Below are 16,647 nucleotides of genomic sequence, written 5' to 3' on the forward strand. Positions count from 1 at the left end.
CCAAACCTACTGCCGTTTTAGGAGTGTAATGAAGCCTTTGTTAAAGTCTTGCTACAGAAGAATAAATGAGCAGTTTTGGTTCTGCAGAAATCTACTGAAGTGTTACCCGCTTTGTCACATGGGTGATTATAGGGGCCAAACATTTTTGTTTAACAATCGTGTTAACTCAGGATGTCTTCTGCGTTCCATTAAATGGATTTGGAGATGAAAAACAGTGAAATGTTGCGAGGAAGGAAAAATACGGGGAACAACCAAAAAAATAAAAATCGGGAAGGGGGCAAATACTTTTTCACAGCTCCGTTTCAAATTCTCTCATTTTGTGAATAAGAAATTACAACAGCGACATTTTTCATACAGCAATGAAGGCCAACATTTTAAGACATGTGCTCTAGAACAGGGGGGGTCAACCTCAGGTCCTGGTGGACCGCAGTGGCTACAGGTTTTCATTCTAACCACCTTCATTAATTTTTGATCAGTTTTTGCTGCTAATTGACTTCTTTTGTTTTAATTCACTCGACTCAGGCCCCTTGTTTCTTTTTCCTGAAATTAGCAGCCAAACAATAATGAGACCCAAAACAAGCCACCACATGGCCAAGCTTACCCTGTGCTCATTGCATTATATCTGAAAATAAAGAAAGGTGGAGGTCTCAGTAAGGTTGATCTGCTCAGGTCACTAAAACATTTTGTCGGTGTTCTTAGAAAAAACAGAAAAGCAACAGTTTTGGAAATGTCTGCTGTGGCAGAATGAGAGCAACAACAAGCCATGGAATTAAATAACGAGTTTAACTAACAGCAAGAATCAGCTTCTTATTAAGAAACTGGTTGGAGTGAAATTGGTTGGAGTTTCAAGTTCCAATTAAGCTGGTCATCTGTCGGCTCGTTTCACGTCTCATTTCTATTTGGCTGCCATTTAATAAAGAAAAGAACCAATTTAGAGGACTGACTCCTTAAAAACAGAGCTATTAAAATGAAGGAAAAAGGAGTTACTTAGCAGTGAAAACTGGTCACCGATTAGGAAAAGGGTGAGAATGAAAACCTGCAGCAACTGCAGCCCACGACGCCTGGAGTTTGACACCCCCGTTCTAGAAAATGATCATACAAAAAAAAAAATTAAAAAAAATGAAAAAACAAGTGGAAGACTCGCTTAAGAAAACAAAAGCAAAAAAAAAAAAAATCTCTCTTTAATAAAACAAATTGTAGCTCTGAGGGCATAACATGTCCTGACCCAATTTTAAAACGTTAACAACTGAATATGGACACTGAACGGAAATATTTTAAACGTATAACATACATGATTCACAAAAATAGGCTGTACATTAATTCATTTATTTTTGCTTTTAAAGGTGTTTTGTCAGGCATTATATTTTTGCGCCAGTAAGCGTATATATTATGAGGTATCGCAAGCCGTTTCCTTTAAAAACAACGTTGGGTTCTCAAACACTCGTAGCAGTCCTAACACCTCAAGACGTCCTAACTCCTCATGCAGGACCACCGCAGACCTAAAGCAAGTCTCTGTGCAAGTGCATAAATTACAAGAAGTTCAAGTCCTGCCATAACCGCAGCCAAAGTCCACGACCCAATTCCACGTTACACGAAGTCCCTTCTTTAAAATGCACTGGACGCTCATGCACTGATGTTGCTTTAAATGGACTAATAAGTGCAAGCGGACTTCACTGAAAGAGCCACCTAGTGGACAGACAATGAAAGTGCTAATCCCCAAGCCCACCAATTTTACTAGGCCGTCAAACATACGCATAAATTGTGGTCAGCAATCCAGCGGAGGGCCAGTCTGATGCAGGAATTAAAAGACATTGACTTGAGGGGCTTGGCTGCAGTAAAATGTAAGCACCCAGGATTTTTCTTCAACACGAGGAAGCAAAATGCCTAAAAATTGGAAATCAACCTGAGTCAGGAGTGAACAAAGAAAAAAAAAAAACAAAAACAAAACAGTAGTCTGTAATAAGGAGGTGTCGGAGCTCAAGATTTACAAGGATGTGATGGTGCAAAGGCAGCATTCACTCATCCAGGCCACCTCCAAAATGAAGTGCACGCCACCCGAGCTTACGAAAACAGACATCAATCTTCTTTCTTCTCTCCAATAAGGACACCCGCATGTCGTGCAAATGTCTCCGCTACCATCAGAGGGAACACCAACGAGGCATCTGCAAAGACCTGAAAGACAGCAAGCTTCTTAAGTGTTGTGTTCCAATTAATAAACCGAAGACAAAAAAACATTTAAAAAGGAAGAGCATACAATGGAGGAAATAAATCCAGTTTAGTGGAAATCAAGTCATTCTAATGAAGACTGGTGTATGAGGACATACCGCACTCTACCACCTCACACCCACACCGTGCTCAGGGGGCCACTAAAATGGGAAATGAGAACCCCAGAGGCTTCAGGAATTTTCATCTTCTCAATGTAGGAAAGAAACACCCAAGGAGGAAGCCTGGCATAGGAAGGTCCCGAAATGACAAATCTATAATCAATTTCATATCTACAGTGCATCCGGAAAGTATTCACAGCGCATCACTTTCTCCACATTGTTATGTTACAGCCTTATTTCAAAATGGATTAAATTCATTTTTTTCCTCAGAATTCTACACACAACACCCCATAATGACAACGTGAAAAAAGTTTTGAGGTTTTTTCAAATTTATTAAAAATAAAGAAACTGAGAAATCCCATGTCCATAAGTATTCACAGCTTTTGCTCAATACTTTGTCGATGCACCTTTGGCAGCGATGCCAGCCTCAAGTCTTTTTGAATATGATGCCACAAGCTTGGCACACCTATCCTTGGCCAGTTTCGCCCATTCCTCTTTGTAGCACCTCTCAAGCTCCATCAGGTTGGATGGGAAGCGTCGGTGCACAGCCATTTTAAGATCTCTCCAGAGATGTTCAATCGGATTCAAGTCTGGGCTCGGGCTGGGCCACTCTCCACAGAGGACCTCTGGAGCTCTGACAGAGTGACCATCGGGTTCTTGGTCACCTCTCTGACTAAGGCCCTTCTCCCCCGATCGCTCAGTTTAGATGGCCGGCCAGCTCTAGGAAGAGTCCTGGTGGTTTCGAACTTCTTCCACTTACGGATGATGGAGGCCACTGTGCTCATTGGGACCTTCAAAGCAGCAGAAATTTTTCTGTAACCTTCCCCAGATTTGTGCCTCGAGACAATCCTGTCTCGGAGGTCTACAGACAATTCCTTTGACTTCATGCTTGGTTTGTGCTCTGACATGAACTGTCAACTGTGGGACCTTCTATAGACAGGTGTGTGCCTTTCCAAATCAGGTCCAGTCAACTGAATTTACCACAGGTGGACTCCAATGAAGCTGCAGAAACATCTCAAGGATGATCAGGGGAAACAGGATACACCTGAGCTCAATTTGGAGCTTCATGGCAAAGGCTGTGAATACTTATGGACATGTGCTTTCTCGGTTTTTTTTTTTTATTTTTAATAAATTTGCAAAAACCTCAAGTAAACTTTTTTCACGTTGTCATTATTGTGTGTAGAATTCTGAGGAAAAAATTAATTTAATCCATTTTGGACTAAGGCTGTAACATAAAATGTGGAAAAAGTGATGTGCTGTGAATACTTTCTGGATGTACTGTATATATACAGTATATACACATATCTCTATATCTATCTCTATATATCTATATAGTATATAAAAAAGTATATGTATGTATGTTCCAGCATCACTTCTGAATGGCTGGAGCGATTTTCGTGAAACTTGGTACACGTTTCTCACTGGTCAACTAAAAACACTGTAGGGTGAAATCAACCCTAACCCACTACCTTCTGGGTAGGGTGGGGGGTGATCTTGCCCACCCCTAAGCTAGTTACTATATTTGAACCTTTCATATTTGTGTGAAATTGTAAGAAATTATGACCCAAACTTCAAAAACATTATGCAAAAACATTATGCTGAGAAAGCCCTGTATTAGACACATCAATTTTTTTTAATTGATTTTTTCCGTATATCCATTTTTCTAACTTGCTTGGCCAGTGTCACAGGGAGCCGTGGGCACAAGGCTGAAAATATCTCTGCATTGAGTGCCAGTCCACCGCAGGACACATTATATACATAATCATTTACACATGGACAATGATTTAGAGTCACCAGTTAATTTGTACTTCTTTGGCATATTTAAGGAAAACTAGTATACAGACACAGTGTAGTATATGCGGACACAGTGAAAACGTTCCACACAGGCAGGGATTTGAAACTATGACCACTATAACAAAATCCATCAACGTTTATAAGGTCACATGAATTAAAATATTAGGTATTTATTTAGATGTAGGCAATTTTGTACTAATAATAATCTGAGGAAAGAAAAATCTCACCTTTACTGGCTTGGAGTCCATCTGAATCTTGCCCCAGGAGACTGCCTCATCTGGTCTTGCACCAGCATCTGAACCATCAAATTCCTGGCCAGTGTTGACAAACACTGAAAAGTTAGCACCATTTCTCTGAATGAGCAAGAGAAGGAAAAAAAAATTGTCACATTTCCAATGCACATATCCAGCTCTAGAAATACACAAAGGTTTCAACCATCACATTTATTCTTCAAGAGAGAAGCAGCCCCTGCCACACATTCCACATTTAGGAGGACAAATTTGCCTCCTTTATTCTTCTTATATTCGGCTACTTTAACTAATTACAAGGTGGAAGTGCCGTCAGGGTAGGTATAAGCAGCAAAGCATGTCAAGCGAGATCAACTGTTTCTTCTTGAACACGGAACTAGGATACATCTGGCTGGAAGTTAAGATGACAGGATAAGGAGAAACAAATGCAAAATATTTTGCAGTCCTTATCTTGACATTATAGAATACAATGCAGTACACAAACCCACAATTACAGGTATTGTAATTAAGTAGATAATGTACTTTTGACAGAAATACAGGAGTAACTAATGCCTGCAGTTATTTGTTTTTAACCAGTTGCAGCATGGATAGGTTAAGACTTGGTGAGACGTGTGGACTGAAGAGGCAACCTGGTGTCTTAGCACTTTGTTAAACTGCCTACACACCCCATAAATGCTCAAAACTCACTAAGAGAGTACAAGAAAATTCAGTTCTCTGGAATAAAGTCACTATAAATGCATCCTGTGGACTGCTGATTATATGCTCCCTTGCAGCAGACAGTATGGAGTTGTATTTAAAGTTCATGCGATATAAAATGTAGTATGCATCCAGTGAAATAACCATACATCAGCATCTACTACATAATAAATCCATAACGACTACATGCAAGTATGTGTGTGTGTGTGTGTGTGTGTGTGTGTGTGTGTGTGTGTGCGCGCGCGCGCGTGTGTGTGTGTGTGTGTGTCTGTATCCTCCAAACAATCTGATTGGTCAGTCTGACTTTGGTGATGCGATCAAAAGAGGATTTGTGAGCATGAGACACAAGTAGAGTCAAACGAAAAAGTTTGGGAACCCCTCTCAGCCTGCATAATAATTTACTTTCAACCAAAAAGATAACAGTGGTAGGTCTTTCATTTCCTAGAAACATCGGAGTACTGGGGCGTTTCAGAACATAGATTTTTAGTAACACAGTATTTAGTTGTAGAAAATTAAATCAAATGTGAAAAACTGGCTGTGCACAAATGTGGGTCCCCTTGTCATTTTGCTGATTTGAATGCCTGTCACTGCTCAATGCTGATTACTTGCAACACCAAATTGGTTGGATGAGTTCGTTAAGCCTTGAACTTCATAGACATGTGTGTCCAATCATGAGATATAAAGGTATTTAAGGTGCTCAATTGCAAGTTGTGCTTCCTTCCCTTTGACTCTCCTCTGAAGAGTGACAGCATGGGATCCTCAAAGCAACTCTCAAAAGATCTGGACATCGTTCTACAATTCAGCGCAATTTGCACAAAGAACATCTGTATGGCAGGGTGATGAGAAAGAAGCCCTTTCTGCACTCACGCCACAAACAGTCGCTTGTTGTATGCCAATGCTCATTTAGACAAGCCAGATTCATTTTGGAACAAAGTGCTTTGGACTGATGAGACAAAAATTGAGTTATCTGGTCATAACAAAGTACTTTGCATGGCGGAAGAAGAACACAGCATTCCAAGAAAAACAACGGCTACCTACTGTCAAATTTGATGGAGGTTCCATCATGCTGTGGGGCTGTGTGGCTAGTTCAGGGACTGGGGCCCTTGTTAAAGTCGAGGGTCCAATGAATTCAATCCAATATCAACAGATTCTTCAGGATAATGTACAAGCATCAGTTACAAAGTTGAAGTTACGCAGAGGTTGGATATTCCAACAAGACAATGAGCCAAAACAGTTGGAAATATACAAAGGCATTCATGCAGACGGAGAAGTACAATGTTCGGGAATGGCCGTCACAGTCCCTTGACTTGAATATCATCGGAAATCTATGGGATGATTTGAAGCAGGCTGTCCATCAATTTAACTGAATTGGAGAGATTTTGTATGGAAGAATAGTCAACAATACCTCCATCCAGAATCAGACACTCATCCAAGGCTATAGGAGGACAGCATCTAGAGGCTGTTATATTTGAAAAGGAGGCTCGACTAAGTATTGATGTCATATCTCTGTTGGAGTGCCCAAATTTATGCACCTGACTAATTTTGTTATGATGCATATTGCATATTTTCTGTTAATCCAATAAACTTAAATGTCACTGCTGAAATACTACTGTGTCCATAAGGCATGTCAGATATTAAAAGGAAGTTGCAACTTTGAAAGCTCAGCCAATGATAAACAAAACACCCAAAAAATTAAGAGGGGTTCCCAAACTTTTTCATATGACTGTAGGAGGCACTCTGAGAGTCCCCTTTGAAGATTGGAAGTATAAAAGCACATAGGAGGCAATTAAGGCACCTCAAACATACCGAAAAAGAGTCTTCAGATGGAGGCTTTGGGGGAAAAATGTGCTCGAAAGAGGGAGAACCAGTCAAGAGAGGTTCAGACACACAAGGATACCAAGGAAAAGTTCTGAAGGTACACATAGGGTGAGAGATTATCAATTACTGTTAAATTAACTCTCTTACTGGCTAACAGATCTATAATTATGAATCCAAATTCAAGTGTAATCCAACAAGAATTGTTAAAGGTGTCGTACTTTGTGTGTAGCTACTCTTTTCTTTACATCTTGCTTCAGTGTTCTGGCCGGATGGGTTATAGTTTTTACATCTTTGAACTATTGTCTGAGTTTTAGGTGTCTACAAGTTAACTGCTTTGTAATGATTAATGAAATGTGTATTTGGACAATAAAGATTTTTAAAGCAGCTCCACTTATCTCCTTATTTATTATGCATTAAACTACCAAAAAAAAAAAACAAAAAAAAAAAACCACTGTAAGCATGTGTCATTTTTTATACTTTTTTTTTTTTTTTAATTTAAGTATACAAGTTTCGGCCAAAATCCGAAGTTCTGCCAGTTCCCGAATTGGCCTGCCATTTCGGAATTTGGCCAAGAGGTGTGGCCAAAGTCCGAATTACTAGAAATGACCAGTGTATATGCTACTTTGGCCGGCCATTTCGTGAGGTGGCAAGAAATCCCTGGCCAAAATTCAATGTGCCGATGTAAAGACTGTCCGCTCATGGTGCGAAGATGCTTAAAAATTTGTGATGCAGATTCAGAAGCGAGTTTTCCATTCTGCGCGAGAAACTGCTCACACTGGAATCCGTAGGCAGAGAAGAAAAATCACTATGAACCGTTGTCTCTTCCAATCACTGACCGGCGGGCCAAGGCTACACTCTATGCAATTGCACTACTGGGTGCGCAACAAATCGCTGCTCATGCCTTTTTTCTTCCAACTTTGGCTGATCGCCCCATGCTATTTCGCAAACTGGCTGGCCAAATCCCGAAATCGAGAAAAAGATCGGACATTGGCCAGTCAATTTACAGCGACACTGGCCATTTCCCGATTTGGCCGGACACTTCCCACTTTGGCTGATTTCAGGTTTTGGCCGTAATATATACATCCAACACACTGTTAAACTGGATTATAAAAGGCCAATTGCCTGACTGGATATTTCAAATTTTACATTATATATTTTTTTTTACATTTATGAAGCTCAGTTTTATATAACCCTGTTAACGTGCAAGTATTATTTTATGCTCATAGTCAAGATATTCTAAATTAATGAGGAACTTTTGTTTTAAAATGTTTAAATGATAAAAGGTACCAACGGGGGTTACAAGTTTAAGAAGTAACATTTAATTTGCGATTCTGAATTTCCTCAGTATCATCAACTTTAAGCCTGTGCACTACCAAAAAAAAGTAAAAATCAGGAGGTTGATGGAGTCACAATTCTGTCACTTACCATCAGATTGGCATTACAGATGTGGTGCTTAACCAGCCCTCCGCCAAGAATGATCATCCCTGTACGCTTGGCAAACACTGCGTGATTATTCATGCGCCGGATATCTGGAAGAAGAACAGCAGAAAGTAACCTCTGACAAAATGTACCAGTGAATGGGTTATGACAATTTTAACTTTTAATGAAGCTCATAAGCAACACTTATCCAAAGTGACCTAAATATCCCAGTACTTGGGCAACATGATGGTGTACTTAGCACTCCCACCTCATATCTTTATTTTAAATCTCATGGTTCAGCTGTTGCCTGTGTGGATTTCTCAAACTTTTCCTCCTTGTCTGCAAAGGTTCGCCTCCAGGTACGCTATATTGTCAAAAGTATTGGGACGCCAGCCTTTACACACACGAACTTTAATGACATCCCATTCTTAATACATAGACTTTAATATGGAGTTGGCCTACCCTTTGCAGCTAGAACAGCTTCAGCTCTCCTGGGAAGGCTTTCCACAAGGTGTAGGAGTGTTTTGATGGGGATTTGTGACCAGGATAGCATTTGTGAGGTCAGGCACTGATGTTGGACAAGAATGCCTGGCTCACTTGCAGTCTCCACTCTAATTCATCCCAAAGGTGTTCTATTGGATTGAGGTCAGGGGTCTGTGCAGGCCACTCACTTTCCTCCACACCAAACTCGCTCATCCATTTCTTTATAGACCTTGCTTTGTGCACTGGTGCATGTGCAGTCATGTTGTCATCCACAAACTGTTCCCACAAAGTTGGAAGCATGAAATGGTCCAAAATGGCTTTGTATGCTGAAGAATTAAGACTTCCTTTCACTAGAACTAAGGGGCCAAGTCCAACCCCTGAAAAACAATCCCATACCATAATCCCCCCTCCACCAAACTTTACACTTGGCACAATGCAGTCAGGCAAGTACCATTCTTCTGGTCAGATTCATCACTCCACAGGACATGTCTGCACTGCTCTAGAGTCCAGTGGCGTCTGGTGGGCTTTACTCCACTGCATCCGACGCTTTGAATTGCACTTGGTGATGTAAGGCTTGGATGCAGCTGCTCAGCCATGGAGACCCATTCCATGAAGCTCTCTATGCACTGTTCTTGAGCTTTTGGAGGTCTGTAGTTATTGAATGTGCAGAAAGTTGGCGACTTCTGTACACCTTAGCATGTGCTGTCCCCGCTCTGTGATTTTACGTGGCCTACCAATTCATGGCTGAGTTGCAATTGTTCCCAATTGCTTCCTCTTTGTTATAATACTACTAACAGTTGATTGTGGAACATTTAGTAGTGAGGACATTTCACAAAGGGACTTATTGCACTGGCAGTACGTTGGCGCAGTGATATTCTGCTGCCTTGCAGTAAGGAGACCTGGGTTCGCTTCCCGGGTCCTCCCTGCATGGAGTTTGCATGTCCTCCCTGTGTCTGCGTGGGTTTCCTCCAGGTGCTCCGGTTTCCTCCCGCAGTCCAAAGACATGCAGGTTAGGTGCACTGACGATCCTAAATTATCCCTAATGTGTGCTTGGTGTGTGTGCCCCGAGGTGGGCTGGTGCCCTGCCCAGGGATTTGTTCCTGCCATGTGTTGGCTGGGATTGGCTCCAGCAGACCCCCGTGACCCTGTGTTAGCATATAGCAGGTTAGAAAATGACTGGCTGACTGAGTGACTTATTGCACAGTTGGCATCCTATCACAGTACCAGGCTTGAATTCACTGAGCTCTCGAGACCAACCCATTCTTTCACAAATATTTATAGAAGCCATCTGCATGCCGGGGTGCTTGATGTCATACACCTGTGGCCAAGGGAAGTGATCGGAACACCTGAAATCAATGATTTGGAGGGGTGTCCCAATTACTTTTGGCAATATAGTGTACACAGGTATCCGCACACATCCCCAAAGGCATGCTAAGATGAGGTAAATCGATGATTCCAAATTGGCACCCGCTGCGAGGAATGGGCTCAATTCCACCATGACCACAAGTTTTGGACTGTTACACATATTTGTACTTGGTACTTCAATTTGTGCAAATTCTTTGCGGTTAGAAATTCTTTTGTCATTTGTGCAATTCATATCCTCACCCGGCTCACTTGTGTGCCCCGTGTTCTTACTGAGGAACTGACTTCTATCATGTCATCTCAATCCATTTGAATCCACTTTCTTAAAACAGAGATTCAGACCCTTTGTTGCTCATACCCCCCAGTCATCATTACTGTACATATGGAGGAAACATCTCCGTAGCAACACACAGGTTCTGTGTTCATTATTTTTACCATAGCTCTTAAATAATTTGAACACAGGATGGTTAAGGGACTTGCTCAGGGTGACACAGTGAGACAGCAAGAATTAAACTAGCCACCTTGTGGCTCCCACTGCTCCATACTGCATGGGGTATAACTCGCCCTTCTTTACTCTTTCTCAGGTTAGTCCAAATTTGGAAACAAACATATGCATGTAGTATTCCAGATGTGGCCTACACAAGTTAAGTAGAACCTCTCTTTCTCTGTAGTCCAAGTGCTGTGAGCAGTACCAAATGCAGGATCGTGCTGGCCTTTTCAATTGTTTTAGTAAACTGCCTGCTTATAAACACTATTTATGAATCCAATGAGACGTCCAGACATAGTTTTCATAGCAGGTACTTTTGCTAGGTTCACTTACCTTCTACAATGTCAAGGACTAGTCCTGGGTTTTTGTAGGAATGGAAATACATCATATCTCCCAAGGAGCCATCAGTGATGGCAGGGCTGAACACAGGAATGTTGTTCTACAAAGAGAATCACATACAAACAGATAAAATTACTACCCTCACAGTTGAAGGGGTCAGAACAGAAATTACAAGTTGTGTTGTAATTTTTCTCTCTCATTAAATTCCTCCCTGACTAAAAGGTATGCCAACAAGTTCCACTTGTCTTTCTCCAACCTGTCACCCTCGGCAGCAGGGTGTGGCCCTTATTTTCAATTTACACTTCATGAACTTTAATGTGGAAAGGTTAAATATTTAGCTTCTGCACCACTATTGAAAACACAGACCATGTGGTTGTCATGCAAAAACAAAGTGAAATGCTACATCTACTTTTTTAGTAAATACACTGTAAAGAAACAGACAAACATTTATTATATTATGGAAACTTGACAAGTGCCTGGTAATTAGGGTCTCTAGCAACAGTGAATTCTGTACCTTGTAGGCCCAGTAGTAGACAGACTGGGGATTGTTGATCTCTTTTCCCAGACGATGAATCATCTTTGATGGAGTCCAATGAGTCCCCTGAAAAAGAAAATAGAGCTAGAGAAGTTAAAAAAATCCATTTCCTGAAACAATTTTATTCCACAAGTCTACGCTGGTAGCACTGGGTGTAAGAACCAACCCTGGACTGGACACAAATTCACTACAGGACACATTCCAATTTATAATCTTGAATTAACCTAAAGTCCACATCTTTGAGTACACTGAGAACATCCAACCAGAAATTTCAAACTCCACACACATAAGTGACCAGGCCAGGAACTGAACCCTAGTGTGAGGAGCAGTTACAGTATTTTACATGAGGCAATGCAACCGACTCTTATATCCCTTAACACTAGTTGAATACACTAGATGGAAGTCTGCTTTACTAATTTGTCTATTCATCCACCCAGCATAATCAAATTATGATGCTGTTATCCTGCCAGCAATGGGAATAAGGAAGGAACCAACTCTAAGATAGGCTAACCGTCCACCACAGGGCACAACAGATCCGGTCTAGAGATGTCAATTACCATAACCCATACAAGAAAAAAAAAAATCTCAAGAGACACAAGGGAAGCATGCAAACTCCATATTGACAGACCTAAGAAATATAAGACAGCAATGCTAACTATCCATTGTGCCACCAGCCCAACCATTTAGGTTTTATTCAAAAGTGCTTTATTTTACCTTTTAACAAATTTTCTATCATGAACGGTAGCCCTATTGTCCAACATCCTAGTCTCCATTTCCCATTTATAAATAGTTAAATACAAATTGTCACAGCACTCCTCAAATTTAATCAAAGGTTTGTATAACTTAACAAGAAATAGTTTACTTCTCACCTCTGTCTTCTGCTCCAGTACCATCTGGTCAAGAATTGGCATCATCCAGTCTTCAAATAAGCAGTAATTATCATTGGGAACCAACAGGTTGCCAATCCTGTAGAGAGGTTTCGACTGTTAAAACACATTTTGAAGCATACCCGTAATGTTTGTTGGTCCAATACAACTTAAAACTCTTTATCCACCTCATCATCCTGATAAACGAGATCTTTCCAAACCAAAGGGGGAAAAAAAAAATGTTCTGTATGTACTGTCAGATGGGTGTATTCTGGCATTGTCAGGGGGCACATTCAGAGGAGAACACAAAAGAGCACAGACCCACCAACTGGAGACAGCCTCTTCTCCCCAGTGAATGAGGAATACAGAAGAGTTAGCCATACCCATGGCATACCACTATAAAGGCTCGGTTAAAAGGATAAACAAGGGATATGTTGTGCTTTTTTATTCGTACATTTCAATCTAACAGATTATAAATATAGCATCTTTCATAGACTAACATGGGTTGTTGAAGTTTGTAGGCCTTTCATGCACTTGTAGTAATCGTTCGCCCTTTGACTGGAATAACGTTTTCCTGCGTGATAGCTATGAATGCAAGTAATCAGTCACCCAGGTATGCAAGAGTGAGTAACTCCCAGTATACTTCTGAAATGAGTAAAGGAATACTCTACCCCCCAAAAAATATGTATTTTTTTTTACTTTCTCATACACAAAGCATTGTAATTGTTCAAAAAATTCGACCTTGAAATTTTGATGAATCTCGGCATTTAAGACCTCCCCGAGTCTGAAAATACCATTTTTGGAATTATGTCTGTGTGTATATATTGTACAGTGCATCCAGAAAGTATTCACAGCGTATCACTTTTTCCACATTTTTTGTTATGTTACAGCCTTATTCCAAAATGGATTAAATTCATTTTTTTCCCCTCAGAATTCTACACACAACACCCCATAATGACAAACTGAAAAAAGTTTACTTGAGGTTTTTGCAAATTTATTAAAAATAAAAAAAATTGAGAAAGCACATGTACATAAGTATTTACAGCCTTCCCCTGATCATCCTTGAGATGTTTCTGCAGCTTCATTGGAGTCCACCTGTGGTAAATTCAGTTGACTGGACCTGATTTGGAAAGGCACACACCTGTCTATAGAAGGTCCCACAGTTGACAGTTCATGTCAGAGCACAAATCAAGCATGAAGTCAAAGGAATTGTCTGTAGACCTCCAAGACAGGATTGTCTCGAGGCACCAATCTGGGGAAGGTTACAGAAACATTTCTGCTGCTTTGAAGGTCCCAATGAGCACAGTGGCCTCCATCATCCGTAAGTGGAAGAAGTTCGAAACCACCAGGACTCTTCCTAGAGCTGGCCGGCCATCTAAACTGAGCGATCGTGGAGAAGGGCCTTAGTCAGGGAGGTGACCAAGAACCCGATGGTCACTCTGTCAGAGCTGCAGAGGTCCTCTGTGGAGAGAGGAGAACCTTCCAGAAGGACAACCATCTCTGCAGCAATCCACCAATCAGGCCTGCATGGTAGAGTGGCCAGACGGAAGCCACTCCTTAGTAAAAGGCACATGGCAGCCCGCCTGGAGTTTGCCAAAAGGCACCTGAAGGACTCTCAGACCATGAGAAAGAAAATTCTCTGGTCGGATGTGACAAAGATTGAAATCTTTGGTGTGAATGCCAGGGGTCACGTTTGGAGGAAACCAGGCACCGCTCATCACCAGGCCAATACCATCCCTACAGTGAAGCATGGTGGTGGCAGCATCATGCTGTGAGGATGTTTTTCAGCGGCAGGAACTGGGAGACTAGTCAGGATAAAGGGAAAGATGACTGCAGCAATGTACAGAGACATCCTGGATGAAAACCTGCTCCAGAGCGCTCTTGACCTCAGACTGGGGCGACAGTTCATCTTTGAGCAGGACAACGACCCTAAGCACACGGCCAAGATATCAAAGGAGTGGCTTCAGGACAACTCTGTGAATGTCCCTGAGTGGCCCAGCCAGAGCCCAGACTTGAATCCGATTGAACATCTCTGGAGAGATCTTAAAATGGCTGTGCACCGACGCTTCCCATCCAACCTGATGGAGCTTGAGAGGTGCTGCAAAGAAGAATGGGCGAAACTGGCCAAGGATAGGTGTGCCAAGCTTGTGGCATCATATTCAACAAGACTTGAGGCTGGAATTGGTGGCAAAGGGGCATCGACAAAGTACTGAGCAAAGGCTGTGAATACTTATGAACATGGGATTTCTCAGTTTTTTTATTTTTAATAAATTTTTGCAAAAACCGCAAGTAAACTTTTTTCACGTTGTCATTATGGGGTGTTGTGTGTAGAACTCTGAGGAAAAAAATGAATTTAATCCATTTTGGAATAAGGCTGTAACATAACAAAATGTGGAAAAAGTGATGCGCTGTGAATACTTTCCGGATGCACTGTATATATAACTATATAGGTCAACCAAATTTTGCATACAAGTATTAGGTACAAAATGCACATTTCTATCAACTTTTGTGCCATCCATCCATACATACATAATCCCGAAGGGAAATTCACAATTCACAACCTGAAGTGGTACTTTACCTTTTATTCATGCAGCTGCAGAGTCCAATTTATTCAGCTCTCCTTTTATATTAATTGTTCAATACATTATTAATTTGATTTGTTGTTGATGGTTCTTTAATGTACATAATATAAAAATATAATCATTGTCTTGCGGTTTACTCTTCAAATATCCATCCCCATATCTGAGTGTACAACAAAGTCTAGGGGAGACCACTCGATTTGTTTTTGTTTTTTTTTTTTGTTTTAATGTTACTTACCCTGTGTGTTTGTAGTTATAGTGGAGTAAAATCATTAATCTCAGGTTTTTTTTTGTTTTTTTTAAATACAGAACAACGGTAACAAATCCACTGATACAATAGCAGTCAACGGGGGGCCATATCAGAATGTCCATGAAACAATCGCAGGTGTCTAGTTGTGTGCTCTGGAAATATGTAGTTTGGGTAAAATATTTGAAATAAATTATTTCCTGTAAATTCACTCATACACAACAGGGGTACATTAAAACAGAATTGAGCTTTTGAATTGAAGGCCCAACTCGGTACTTCTGGCAGTTTATAAAACTGCAACAAAGATATGCAGTGAGCATCTTGGATATGCACAAATACGAGGCATACATTTGCACTTGATAAAATGGTTTCATCCACTTTTAACTTTTAATCTGTAGTTGTACAAATCTCTGTCCTTTTTCTGTAACACTTATATCACGCAAAGTGGATGGAAGCCAATGACTGAGCTACTTCTAGGCAGGACTCCTGACCAATGAACAGGGTGGGGCGGGGGTGGTTGTGGGTTTGCAATTCAAAAGCTTGACCAAGAGAGAATTTTCCAGAAATGCTTTAAACTTAACAATATTGTAGGAAAAATACATTTGCTTGGGAGCATACAATTCGAGTCTGACACAGGTAAATGTCAAAACATTCATGAAAAATAACCTGCATTGTTTACGTTTTTTTCAGTGTTGATCTTAGTAGAAACCTACCGTGCCATTAACTCTGGAATTCTCCATTAAAAACAGGATAGTAAAAATATTTTTCTCATCCATTACTACAAACACACTATTTGTGTTGCATCTAGACTGAATGTGTGAAACGGCTTAAACACTAACCTGTTAATCCCTCTGGAGCGTAGCTCTCGCCCTGGCAGGGTAAAATCCCCCAAGTAAGTAGGTGCCAGGCATTTGATGAGATCTTCTTCAATCCCGCCTGCGGTTGTCACCAAAACATCTACCTACAGTATTGGGAACAAAATAGGGGAGTGTGTGAAGAGGGTACAACAGCCAGAATTTAAAGGGCGCCTTTTTTAACCACGCTTCTTTTAACTTCACCCGTTTGTTGTCTGGTATAAATCTTGTAATCGATATTTAACCCACTTGCTATTGTCCAAATGACTTGAAAATTTTTCCCACTTACTTGTGATGACAATACATGAATCAATAATCAGTTTCACTAATTGATCAATTAATCCATGTTAATTAAAAAATGAAATTTTCATATGAAGAATAGTTTTCACTAGATTTCACCAATAGATGGCGCTAGTAACGGATAGAAATATTAAGTGTTAAAATATTGATTACAAAATTGTACTAAAACACTAAAAAGTTGAAATTTTATATATATATATATATATATATATATATATATATTACACACATACATACACACACTTTTTAAAAACCACGTTTATATTAAGTTAAAAAGTAAAAAAATAACCAAGATC

The 16,647-nt window shown here is 40.5% G+C and overlaps 1 protein-coding gene across 3 annotated transcripts in view; it reads right to left on the reverse strand.

The window, feature by feature from the left end:
* Nucleotides 1-1,162: 1,162 nt before the first annotated feature.
* Nucleotides 1,163-16,647, reverse strand: part of dhps (deoxyhypusine synthase) — a 34,420-nt gene continuing 18,935 nt past the window's right edge. For all 3 annotated transcript variants that reach the window (XM_028823017.2, XM_028823015.2, XM_028823014.2), the window contains exons 4-10: nucleotides 16,037-16,158; nucleotides 12,375-12,471; nucleotides 11,485-11,571; nucleotides 10,965-11,070; nucleotides 8,306-8,409; nucleotides 4,346-4,471; nucleotides 1,163-2,172 (exon numbers count right to left, since the gene is read on the reverse strand). In XM_028823017.2, the coding sequence (XP_028678850.1) occupies nucleotides 2,077-2,172; nucleotides 4,346-4,471; nucleotides 8,306-8,409; nucleotides 10,965-11,070; nucleotides 11,485-11,571; nucleotides 12,375-12,471; nucleotides 16,037-16,158 (738 nt within the window). In that variant the 3' untranslated portion in view covers nucleotides 1,163-2,076. The remainder of the gene's footprint in view (nucleotides 2,173-4,345; nucleotides 4,472-8,305; nucleotides 8,410-10,964; nucleotides 11,071-11,484; nucleotides 11,572-12,374; nucleotides 12,472-16,036; nucleotides 16,159-16,647) is intronic.

This window comes from Erpetoichthys calabaricus, chromosome 17 (genome assembly GCF_900747795.2).
Source record: "Erpetoichthys calabaricus chromosome 17, fErpCal1.3, whole genome shotgun sequence".
NCBI lineage: Eukaryota > Metazoa > Chordata > Cladistia > Polypteriformes > Polypteridae > Erpetoichthys > Erpetoichthys calabaricus.